Source organism: Nanorana parkeri, unplaced genomic scaffold, assembly GCF_000935625.1.
Source record: "Nanorana parkeri isolate BGI_ZX_2015 unplaced genomic scaffold, ASM93562v1 scaffold8, whole genome shotgun sequence".
Taxonomy (NCBI): domain Eukaryota; kingdom Metazoa; phylum Chordata; class Amphibia; order Anura; family Dicroglossidae; genus Nanorana; species Nanorana parkeri.
Genome location: NW_017306276.1, coordinates 2,477,085 through 2,489,461, shown reverse-complemented (window position 1 = coordinate 2,489,461; position 12,377 = coordinate 2,477,085). Strand labels below are relative to the sequence as shown.

Sequence of the window (12,377 nt, the reverse complement as noted above, 5' to 3'; positions counted from 1 at the left end):
GCCTGACCTCTTAGACTACTTTTCTATATAATAATAATGATATTAATAATAATAAACCTTACTATTTCCAAACGGATCAAACATTAGAAAAGTGCTCACGCAGTTCAATGCCATGCTTCCACTGTTCGCCCTGGAACTCTCTTTAGTTGGCTACATATGTTGTATTTTTTGTTTTGTTTTATGGGAAATAACTCAGCCATAAAAACTGTATAATTATTTTCTAAGCTGTGATTGCCCATGTTCAAACCAGCAGCTGCCCCACCAATGAAAGGGCCTCCAAACAAAAAAAACAACAACAATATACAATTTTATACATATGAAATGTTTATATTATTATTGAAATAAGATAATAATAATTTTAGGAGATTATTAGGTGGTATAGTGGGTAGCAGTATTTTGAAACACACAGTTGTCACTCTGCTGAACCGTGCAAACTTAATTTGATGGCCTTTTTATTTCCTGGCATCTAGAGTCTTAGTAATATTAAAGTGACCATGTCATAAAGCTGTCCAACTGAAACGAAAGCCACCCTGTAATAGAAGAAGATGTCCATGTCCTAAAACTTCACCGTGCTGCAGTACTCCAGCCAGTACATTTCCAGATGTGTGGAATACTGAATTATATACTGTATACTGTAGGAACCACAATGTGAAGGGAGCATAGTGTCGACACACCTGGAAGTGTGCAGATTGGAAATTGTCACATTTGATCTTTGTGCCACCAAGTCTGCTAGTTTAACAGAGATACCGGCTCTGCTTCTGTATACTGGGAATATATAGTGGTTTTAGACCTAATTTCATTCTTTTTTAATGGTTAGGAATAAAAAAATATATATTTTAGTAAGGTGAATATTTTAATAAATAATTTTTGCATTTTTCTTTTGAGACAGCAGGTGGAGATTTAGGCCCCCCTCCACATTTTCCAGGCCCTCTCATTGTTGTAAAGCCTGATGTTTATAGGATTCAATAGCTCAAGCAGACATTTACAGAAAAAAGTAAATGACTCATCAGCAGTGACTCACCCCTTACTGCACAACTTAGTCCAAAGCTTCAGTCACACAAAGCTGCAGAAATTAAAATCAGAACCTCTTTGATCTGGAATGAAACACATGACCTGGAAGGCAGTGATCTAATTGAAAAAAACCCTTCCTAATTTATCAGAACTGAAAATTATATCCTGATGAACAGAACCTGAGGTTTATATGTAGGCATATTCTGGTGAGGTAACAAGTGCATCAGCATGTGACTATTAGCATATTGTCATGGCGCACAGAAGCGTCGCTCACCTCTGTGGTGGTCACTCTGTCCCCCTCCTAGTAGCTGCGGTGTGCGGAGACGTCACTCTCTGTATCTGCTGGGACCATAGGCATGTTTCTAGTGTTTCTCTAATGTGGTTGTGCCTCGGAATCAAGGTTCTGTATGGCACCGCATGTGTGTGTCAGGAGCTGCTCTGGTCACGGTGTTGGGGCCGTCTGCCTTGGTAACATCACACGTGAGGGATCGTGGTGTGACGTCTGTGCGTTGTAATGCAGTGGCCTGACCACGGAACTGCACTACTACGTCCCTACGTCGTCCCCCCCCCCCTGATTACATAAGCGTGCATGCCTTACGCGCAAGTGTTCATTAGAATCAGATGGCCAGTGCGGCAGGGTTATATTTCTATTTTATTGTTTTTTACTTTATCACCTTTTCTATTTTTTTTCTCTTAACTTTTGCTATCACAAAGGAGCTAACAAGCCCCTATGTGACAGCATTTGAAGGTGAGAGGTGCTTGATCTTTATGTTTACCTGGCACTTCAGGTGACTTCAGGCTTCAGTGATCACAGAGCAGATAGAGGAATAGACGTTCCATGGTCTGCTCCTGCTCTCCATCCTGACACTGTTTGCTGTGGTCCCGGGCTTCCCAGAATTGCGAGTACCTGAAAACCAGGGTGAGGGGAGGGGGGCACAACAGCAGGCTAGTACAAGTGATCTGGGTGAAACTTGCTTAGAAAGATAAAACATGTGGTACAAGTAATTTTTAAGTGGACTGTAGGGAGCAAAAATGTGAAAGCAATGATTTGTAAATAGGCTCAACTTGGGAAGGGCTAAATATCAAAGCAGATGATTACCAAGATTGACTGCTCCCTTAGAACCACGCCCCAGCACTACTCCATAAATAAACACAAAAAAACACAGATTTTTCTTTAGAATATTTCTTAGCCAGAGCATTAAAACATAAAATTGAGTTAACATTTTTAAGGTTATCATAATAACAACAACAACATTCTAAATTACCGAAAACATCAAGCAATTGTGATGTCAATGAAGCGGGCCCTTGACATGGCAATTACCATCACAACTACGATTCATTGGTTACTCTTACCAGCCACCAGCCATTATACACCAGCTAAGTGGGTACACACCACAATGATACATTTCAAAAACTTTGCCATACAATAGGAGTCCCCCCTCCTTCAACTCCCATGATACTCAATAATAGTTTATGTGATGGTTGCATATAACAACCAATCGCAAATAAAATCTTACCAAATACTCTTGTTCCTTTTTGGCACCGTCAGAACTCGCCAGTGCTGTGACAAGAGACTCCTCCCCAAATTTCAAAAAATTACCCCCCCCCCATATCCAAAAATCCAAAGCATGTTTTAATCTGTAAAGCAAAAATACGGAAGGGAGGTGGAACAATCATTTCCTTCTCTATCAGCCCATTGTCACGATCTGGGATCAGGTACAGAGTCCAGTAGCTGAAACAGCAGGCAAGTTCATAGTATACACCAGGTTCAGTACACAATCAGGTGGTAGCAGTATAGGAGCAGGCAGAAGCATTGTAAGTGATCAAGCCAAAGTCAGTAGCCAGGGGTATCAAGGTTCAAATTGTAAGCAATAAGCATAGTCAGTGAATCAGCAGCCAAGGTTCGGTACACAGGTAGAGGTATAGAAATGCAGTTAAACAGTAACAACCGGAAGCAAGATATTGGCAGGAGTACAATGATCTGGCAAACAGAAAATGCAGAGGCATGGCTTAAATAGGAAGTTCAAGGGAGGAACAAGGAGTTCAGCAGAAAACTGCACAAGATTGCACAAGAGTTCAGGCAAGGAGCTATCCAGAGTTCCAGGTGGCTAAGCAGGAAGAGTCAGTGCCAGACACAGCAAAAACCCTGGGTTCAGATCTGAATCCTGACACCCACCCACTCATGTGCCCCTTTGTCTAGGAGGTTTGTGCCTCTTGGGACATTCTTTACTAGCAGTGATCACTAGCTGAGCATGTAATGTGTCTCCCCTCTATGACTGTTTCCAATCTTAAACAACTCCTATGGCATGTTTGTAGTCTCTTACCATCACCTGTAGCATGCAGTAGCCTCTGACCATCTCCTGTTGCCTGTCTACAATCTTTGACAGCTTTTTTTAGCATTACATTCACCTAATATTATGAGTGGTTCTTCAGTGATGTCAGGGGCTGTACTTGAGGGCCGCTATGTCAAGTAAGTTGACCACCGGTGCTCTATAGGCTTCAGCCTATCTCTGCTTACTCAACACTGCAGCAAACTGTGTCTGCTCAGTGATTTACCAAATTATCTAATTGATGTCCTAGTGTCTAGAGCTTATCTGCTATTATAAACAATTAATTGTAATGTAATCTAAAGAGGGTACTCTTAATTAGGCAACATTGCTTGGAACCAAACGATCTTACTACCACAAGATCCAATATTCAGTGCATTTTGTGCTATCTCACAACATTCTGTGCATTTTAAGCAAGCATACTACCCACGAGTACAGCCTAGTACCAGGTTAGCCTATCTTTAGCAGGAAAAAATGAACAATTTTGGTAATGTTTTCCAACCCTCTCCCTTTCCCTTTCCAACCCTCTTAATCTTTCCCTCTCCTCAGGCATCTTTCCCTCCCCTCTAAAACATGCACTGGTCACCCCAATACCCAAAAAACCTTCACTGGACCCCACCAACCTCAACAATCTCAGACCTATCTCCTTACTCCCCTTCACCTCCAAACTCCTTAAAACAGCTAAAAACAACAGCCACTACTCCATACTCTTGCTATTAGACCTTTCTGCTGCTTTTGACACAGTTGACCACCCATTGCTCCTCAAAAAACTCCACTCGCTTGGCATACAAGACTCTGCTCTCTCATGGTTCTCCTCCTACCTATCTAAGCGCTCTTTTAGTGTAACCTACAAATCTACATCTTCCTCTCCTCTTCCCCTGTCTGTCGGGGCTCCCCAAGGCTCTGTCCTTGGACCCCTTCTCTTCTCTATCTACACCTCCTCTCTTGGTCAGTTGATCACCTCACATGGCTTCCAATACCATCTCTATGCCGATGACACTCAAATATATCTTTCTACTCCACAACTCACCCCCTCAGTCTCCTTACGTATCACTAACCTACTAACTGACATATCAGTCTGGATGTCACAACATTTCTTAAACCTCAATCTTTCAAAAACTGAGCTCATGGTATTTCCTCCCCGCCGCGCACCCTCCCCCAACTTTTCGATCATGGTTGATAACACAACCATCCAACCCTCCCCCCATGCCAGGCTGCTGATTGTCATCCTTGACTCGGACCTCACCTTTCTTCCCCACATCCAATCACTATCCAAATCTTGCCGCCTTCACCTTTGTAACATCTCCAAAATCCGCCCCTTCCTCACCAAAGAAACCGCAAAACAACTCATTCACTCCCTTGTTATCTCTCGTCTTGACTATTGTAACTCCCTCCTCATTGGCCTTCCTCTACACAGGCTATCTCCCCTTCAGTCTATCATGAATGCTGCTGCCAGACTTATCCACCTAACCAACCGTCAGTGTCTGCAACCCCCCCTCGGTCAATCACTACACTGGCTTCCAATCGCCCAAAGGATAAAATTCTAAATATTAACAACCACTTACAAAGCCATTCACAACGCCCCTATTTCTCAAAACCTTGTCTCAAAGTATCACCCTAACCGTCCCCTACGCTCCTCCCAAGACCTCCTGCTCTCTAGAGTCTCCTCCATTCTGTGGAACTCTTTACCCCAACCTGTCCGTCTATCTCCCACTCTGACTACCTTTAGGCGATCCCTTAAGACTCATCTCATCAGGGAAGCTTATCCGACCTCAACCTAACCACTGAAATATCACTTTCTAAAACAATTTATCCCCACACAGCTATCTCCTCATGTATCACTTGCCCCTCCCTTCTAGATTGTAAGCCCTCAGGGGCAGGGCCCTCCTTACCATCTTGTCTTGAATTGTATTGTAATTGCAATCTCTTCCTTATATTGTAAAGCGCTGGGCAAACTGTTGGCAATATATAAATCCTGTATATTAATAATAATAATAATAACGCATTCAGCTATTTGCATGCAGTGCAGACATTCATCTTCCAACAATAGCAATGAGGCATCAGAAAGTGAAAGATCTCTGTTTCATTGTGTGTACACCATCTTAGGTTCACCATATACTTTTCAATCCGACCATACATTCTTTCCACAATCAACTTTAAATGTACCAAAATGTAATATGAGGTCCTACCTGAAGTATCAATTTGTATTCAGTCAGGCAGGCTCTTGCACTAATTAGTTGCTGGTAGAAGGAGGTTGAACAATCAGATTGAAATGTTTGTCGTGAGCAACTGTAGGCTATACTGTAGGATTTTGTAGTGACGGTTCACTAAATTTTAACAATGCTTTTTTTTCTTTCCACTGCCAGATTGACACAATGCCATCTCAATTCAATGACCCAAGTGTCTATATATGGGACATGTATAGGACGAAAGGTCTCACGAAAGTGGATGGCGTCAAACTTCCTAAAAGAAAAATCCATTGTGCTGACTTTGCATCTATTAGGCTTCAGATATCCATGCTACGTTCCATGCACATCTCCCACTTCTATTTCGCCCTGGAATGGACCTCTGTAATTTCCAAAGAGAACATTTCTCAAATTAACCACACAATTATACACTACTACCGTTGTTTCCTCAGTGAACTTGTCCGTGTCAATATTACACCAGTAGTTGCTTTATGGCAGTCTATGGCTGAACACCAAGGAATTCCTTTTGCTCTCTATAAAATGGGAGGGTGGGAGAACTTTACCACTGTCCAGGCATTCCTAGAGTATGCTAGGCTATGTTTTAGAGAACTTGGCAAGTTTGTAAGCATGTGGATAACCATGCATGAGCCCCCGGTGAGAAATCTCACCTCAAAAGCTGGGCACAACCTTTTGAAGGCCCATGCGGCAGTTTGGCATTTGTACGATCGAGAATTCAGAAAATCACAGAAAGGGATAATCTCCCTGGCTCTTCACGCCGACTGGGTGGAACCAGCTTCTCCATTTTCTAAGAATGACAACAACACCAGTGAGAGGTTTTTAGAGTTTGAGATTGGTCGGCTAGCAGAGCCAATATTTAACAATGGGGACTATCCTAAAATAATGCGCGAATGGTACAGCCGAAGGAACAATCATAATGTCTTTGACTTTCACTTGCCCACTTTTACAAAAGAAGAGAAGCGTATGATCCGAGGGACATTTGACTTCTTTGCTTTGACTCATTATACAACAGAGCTTGTGCATTGGGAGGTGGAGGACCTAGCCAGATATGACCATGGCCTGGAGGTGCAATTTATTATGGATCGAACCTTTCTGCAGTCAGCACACAATAACGCTGTTGTTCCATGGGGACTGAGAAAAATCTTAAACTGGGTAAAATCCAAATATGGAGATATCCCAATATATATCCTAGCAAATGGGATTGATGATGGCCACTTAGAAGATAAATTACGGGTCTACTACATGCAGCACTATATTAATGAGGCCTTAAAAGGTAAAGCCAAAACATTAATTTTCTGTATTTTTTGCTGTCTCCAAAGTGATTGTAAAAGTCTCCAAGTAAATTTGCAACTCTGAGTAGCATGTTTGCACATAAGTAGGGAAACTGTTTCCAACACAAGTTAGTCCACACAGTTCCTGAAAATTACAACTACCTGGCTCCCATGAGCAGATTGCAGATAATATGGTCTAACTTTCCTGGTCTGCATGCTTGTCCTAGTCAGTGACGTACAAATGGTCAGCACAACAGCTAGGCAGCTAGTATGCTGAGTAAGTTTAGTAATGGCAGGCCCTATATTCTTCATGTCACTACTGTAAGGGAACTGTATTGAACTTTTGTTAGTTCAATACAGAATTGCACAAATGCAGTAGAAGCAATTTTTTTTTTAATAAAAAACAATCTGATCCAAACTGCTCAAGACCACTTCTTGTTTCATAGGTTTCATCACACACTTTAACCGATATCAATATATTCTTACTAAGAATGTAAGGTATTTCCTCATGGTTACCTATCAGATTTAAACTTTCAGGGACTGTCTGATACTGATTTGTAACTGGGGAGAACTCCAGGTCTGGTAAGGACACATTAATACTTAAGGCCCTTTGTCTTTAGCCTTCTATTACATACCTCAGACTTGTGGTCTCAACCACGCTTTGAGCTTTCACTGTCCTCCATGGCCTTAGCACTGGGTTCAAGGAGAATTTGATTTTCTGGAACTTACTTCCTACCATTACCCTGCACTTGTATAATGTTCCATGGATTACAGAATTAGATTGTGTAGGACGAGATATGTACAGCCTAGCATACAGAGTGAGGCAGTGTGGAATAGAAAATGTACAGCACAATGTGCAGAATGAGACGGTGTGGAATAGGACATGTAGAGAATGTCTGTACTAAACGGTCCTATGGCCACGGCTGACCGACCCCTTATGCTCCCCCTGCAGCTGCCTGTCAGATCTCAAGTGGTGTGGTCTGACAGGCATCTGCAAGGGTAGCAGAAGAGGTCGGCAGCTGTGGCTATAGACCTTATAGTGGAGCTGTTTTTCAACAACTGCCAGTCAGCAAAGGCAACCTGATATAAATAAATTATATATATATATATTGTGATGTTGGGGAGCTCACAGATCACTCGCACAGCTTTTCCATTAACAAAAAGTCTTTATTTCTTTTTCAAAAGGCAGACTGTAAAGGGAGTCCAACATAAATAGCTTGTCTCTAGCATATAACATATATGGGCTCACCAATCCTCGAGGTGTCCCACACACTCACAGTGTCCCAGTCCTGTAACAGTTCTCTCTTACTGCTCCTGGCCTCAATCCTCAGGGCCACTGTCTGTCACCACCAGATAACCCCAGTAACGTGCTAACCCGCACAATAGGTATCACAAACCCGCACAATAGGTATCACGAACCCGCAGCACCCTGCTGCACTGGCCTCCACTCTGACTCCTGGGTGGAGTTCTCCTGACTCACAGGTGGGGCCCTGAACACATCCCAGCACACTCTTCATGAGGGATGTGCACAGGTGTACAATAAGGTGCTGGTCACTACTAACCCACGGACCCAGGACTGGAGATTTCCTCCCACCCAGAGCTCTAAGAAATCTCCTGGCTCCAGGATCCCAACTAAGATCCAGAAAACAAGCTAAGGACCGAAAAGGCAGTGCTTTCCTGGTACACATATTTTCTTACTGGAGCCACTAAGCCCTTCTGGCTGAGAATCCTGGGTCACTTTGAGGCCACATAACACAGTGGTATTGCCACGCAATGCCACAATATATATATATATATATATAGAGAGAGAGAGAGAGAGAGAGAGAGTAGAGAGGCACCATTGCACCCTTGAATCTACTGCTCAGTGTAGCATGCAACAGTGTGGGACTGTGTCAAAAATTCCAAGACTGCTACAATTGACATTTGGCAACTATGTACATGAAATTCAGTGTGCAGTGTGAAACCTGTGCTGTCCCATAGGGTTTTCTGTGCATAAAGCTTCAAAGAGCACTCCATGATTGGAGAAGAGGCTGGGCAAATGACTCAAGTAGATCATGTGACTGGGCTCTCCTCCTCCTGGATTTTTTCCCTTTCACTAATTAAGTCCTGAAGCACATTTGCATAGCACATTTTGCTTATTATGCTTTTAAAAACGTGCCACCACAATTGGTCCTACCAAGATCTACTCGTTATTTCCTTGTGGTAATTCTACAACCAGAATGCTGGTTATTAGAACAGATACAATCTAAGTGTTCTGATTAATGTGATGACGAGTAAAAAAACATTGTTTAACTAATGCTGTATGTCCATGTAAATTTAGGAATTTGTGATCTTTTACATACCTCATCATATTCTGTATGATTGTAATGTCTCATTATAAGGACATGAATCTGCTCCTATCCGTATATCAAGCCACATGTCTGAAAGTTCCACTGTCACAGTGCATAGTTACAGAACCTACATCTAAGTATAATGTACTATTTGTACACAGTACAGATGAACCTATTGTAATGCATATATATATTATTTATTTGTCTTTCAGCAACTCTAATAGATGGAGTGAATCTCCGTGGATACTTTGCTTATGCTTTCACAGACAAGATGGACCCTCAGTTTGGCTTGTTCAAATATGTAGCAAATAAGTACGAGGCTAAAGATTCCAAAATCTTATACAGAAAAATCATAGACAATAATGGCTTTCCAGCTGTTGAAGCCACACCTGCCCCCTGTCTAGAAGAGATTTTTGAATGTACAGACTGTCATTTTTTTCAGACCAGAAAATATTTATTAGCTTTTGTGGCTTTTATTTGTTTTATCTTCATAGTCTCAGTCTTCATGATCACCTATTATTCAAAAAAGGGCAAAAAGCGATATAAATAAACAAGGAAATACCTCCGATTAGGAAGATGAAAGATGAATGTGGATTTTGCGGAAGGCAGCATCATGGGGAAGCATCATGGGGAAGACTTGTGAACTTTGATACTAGTGAGGCCAACTGTCTTAGGCTTTACTCTTTCCATTATGAGTGCATCCTCATGGGCATGTGCTGTATGGCTGCCAAAAAGGATAGAAGGAACAGTGATATTGAGGGTTCCCTATCAATAAAGCTGGAAATGATAAAACCTTTATTTAATGCAGTGCTGAATTCCACTGTATATAACTGTGAAAGAATGTACTCGCAGCTTGGGACCAATCCTTGAAGTTTGTTTAGTAGAGATCTATTTCCTAATATGCCTTTTAGAGGATTCTTAGATATTTTCTCAGATTCACAGTTAGAATAATTGATATCAAACCCACACTCAGGTACTCAATATAAAGAATCTAGTATTATTTATTATATGGAAGATGTAAGTTAAATACTTTTCCTTGTTGTCTTAGGGCTGATTTTAGACAGGATGACTTTGCATCTCTTGCAATAATCTTTGCAATATTTAATTACCAATTTACACAAACGAGATTCGGTAAATTATAAAGAGCTCTTGAATATCCTCATGCTAGAAACCCGTTGTCATATTTAGATGGAAAGTATTCATATAAACAGCATTGGCTTTGGTGATTGGCATTATAATATGCCCATTTCAGCCACCCACAGACATTAGATGCCCATTAATAGGATGTCAATGGGGAAAACTGCTACTAAAATGATGATCATAATGTGCCTTGATTGGTGACTGCTGTGCTTGTTGTATTTACTCTTCTGAATATGAAGAACGCATGACTGGAAAGGTAAATTATAGAAATCTTTTTATACAGAGATTCCAGTTATACAGAAATTCAAAATGTCCCTGTAGTTCTCCTGTGCTGGTTCATGTCAGAGTTGATTTGATTATGATATGTTGACAACAAATAAATCAAAAAAGTCATCTCAGTCAATGGATGTAATTTAGTAGAACTGATTATGTATATTTGATTTGTCAGGCCTTAGTAAACATATTATAGAAGTATTACTAGTTTAAAGGATTATGTGCTAAACTAAAGCTGACACATATTGATGGTATAAATTACTACGAATCCTACTAATCATGTTAAAGGTACCTTACTAGAAGAATTATTGTATGTTATGCCGTACACATTTAAAGTAATACTGAACTCGAACAGTGAAGATTTGTAATGCTTATTGTATACAAGCTGGACCTAGAAAGATCTGCCTTTTGTCTTGACTTCCTCCTGAAAAATAACAGCACACGTCCTGGTATGTGAATGTGCCTAAATACTCCTGTACCTACAACCTCATAACTGTATATCTGCAATGTAATGTCTAAATGGGATCTGGAGTGAGATTTGGCGATGTCACTAGCCCTGCCTCTACCAATATGGCTGACCCCATACAAAGACCAAGCAACATGGAGACCACATGCAATTCTGGTGACAAGTTCTCTTTTACCTTTGCCTATGCTCTGAGGTTTTTTTTTAACATAGAGTTAAAGGAGAACTATGAGGTGAGTGATTTTCACTCAACCTCATAGTTGAAGTCTATGTGTGACAATGAAACTGTCACACGTCGGCTCAATAGATCGGGAAGTGAGCGAAAGCATACAGTCGCTCGCTCACTTTCCAATCATCTCACTGCAGTGAGTGATGACTATCAGTCACCGCTCCCCGCAGGGATCCCTCCCCGCTCCGATCCACCAGCGCTGAGTGGAGAAACGGACGGGTGAGGGGGCGGGCACAGCTGGCTCTTTCTCTAGAAAGGCAGAGCCACCTGTCACTCCCGCAGCTGAGTGGATTTTGACAGCATTGTCGGGATCCGACCTGGCTGCGGTGCTCTCAGTATGTAGCTCGCTGTAGCTCGCTATATACTGAGTTTTGGGTCACTGGAAAACGCTAGTATATGTTTTCCCGTGACCCTTAAGAGAACTATGGGATAAAAAGGTTACCCCATAGTTCTATTTTAAGTTCCTTTTTAAGTGTAAATTGTTCATGGTTGTCCCATAAAGGGCCTTTGCCCCAGGCTTTCTAGGACAGGGGTAAGATTCTACAATAAAGAAAGAGTGTCAAAGTTATAAAGGTATGGGCAGACTGGAAGCCAGAATAAGGGAACTCAACCACAGAGATTTCACTGACAAAGTTCCTAAGAGATGCAAGTAATTGTCAGGTGGTTTATCACACCAGCATCAACTTAAAACTCTTTAGTCTTGAGGGACTGAATCTTTAACCTAAATCAACCCTACCATTTTAACATATCATATGGTGATATTTCCTAAAAAAATATATATAAACTGTTATCTGTAGAAGGGTTGAATTCTTATTGACAAATTGCTGTGTAAGATACCTGTTTGCCACAATCTCCTTCCTAGTTTTTTGTATGGATGTGATGCAATGCAGATTCTCTTTTCTGCTTAGAAAAAGAAGCAATTTTTGTTCTTTGCAAAACCCAAATGTCACCTACGACATTTCTTTGCTCTCTTTTATTGATCCATGTATAGCTAGTTGAATGTGCAACATCTTTGGAGATGTTACAGCTATTATAGTTGTACTGTTTCTGATACAGAGATATATCGATGACAAGGCCACACATCTGCTTGTTAAAATCTTCTAAACTGGGCCTGACAAAGCATGGCATA

General features: G+C 41.3%; 1 protein-coding gene across 1 annotated transcript in view; it reads left to right on the top strand.

The window, feature by feature from the left end:
- KL (klotho) overlaps nucleotides 1–9,766 on the top strand; it is a 42,389-nt gene extending 32,623 nt beyond the window's left edge. Inside the window, exons 4-5 of the mRNA XM_018554017.1 lie at nucleotides 5,705–6,815; nucleotides 9,356–9,766. Coding sequence (XP_018409519.1) covers nucleotides 5,705–6,815; nucleotides 9,356–9,693 — 1,449 coding nt within the window. The 3' untranslated portion in view covers nucleotides 9,694–9,766. The remainder of the gene's footprint in view (nucleotides 1–5,704; nucleotides 6,816–9,355) is intronic.
- The last annotated feature ends 2,611 nt before the right edge of the window (nucleotides 9,767–12,377 follow it).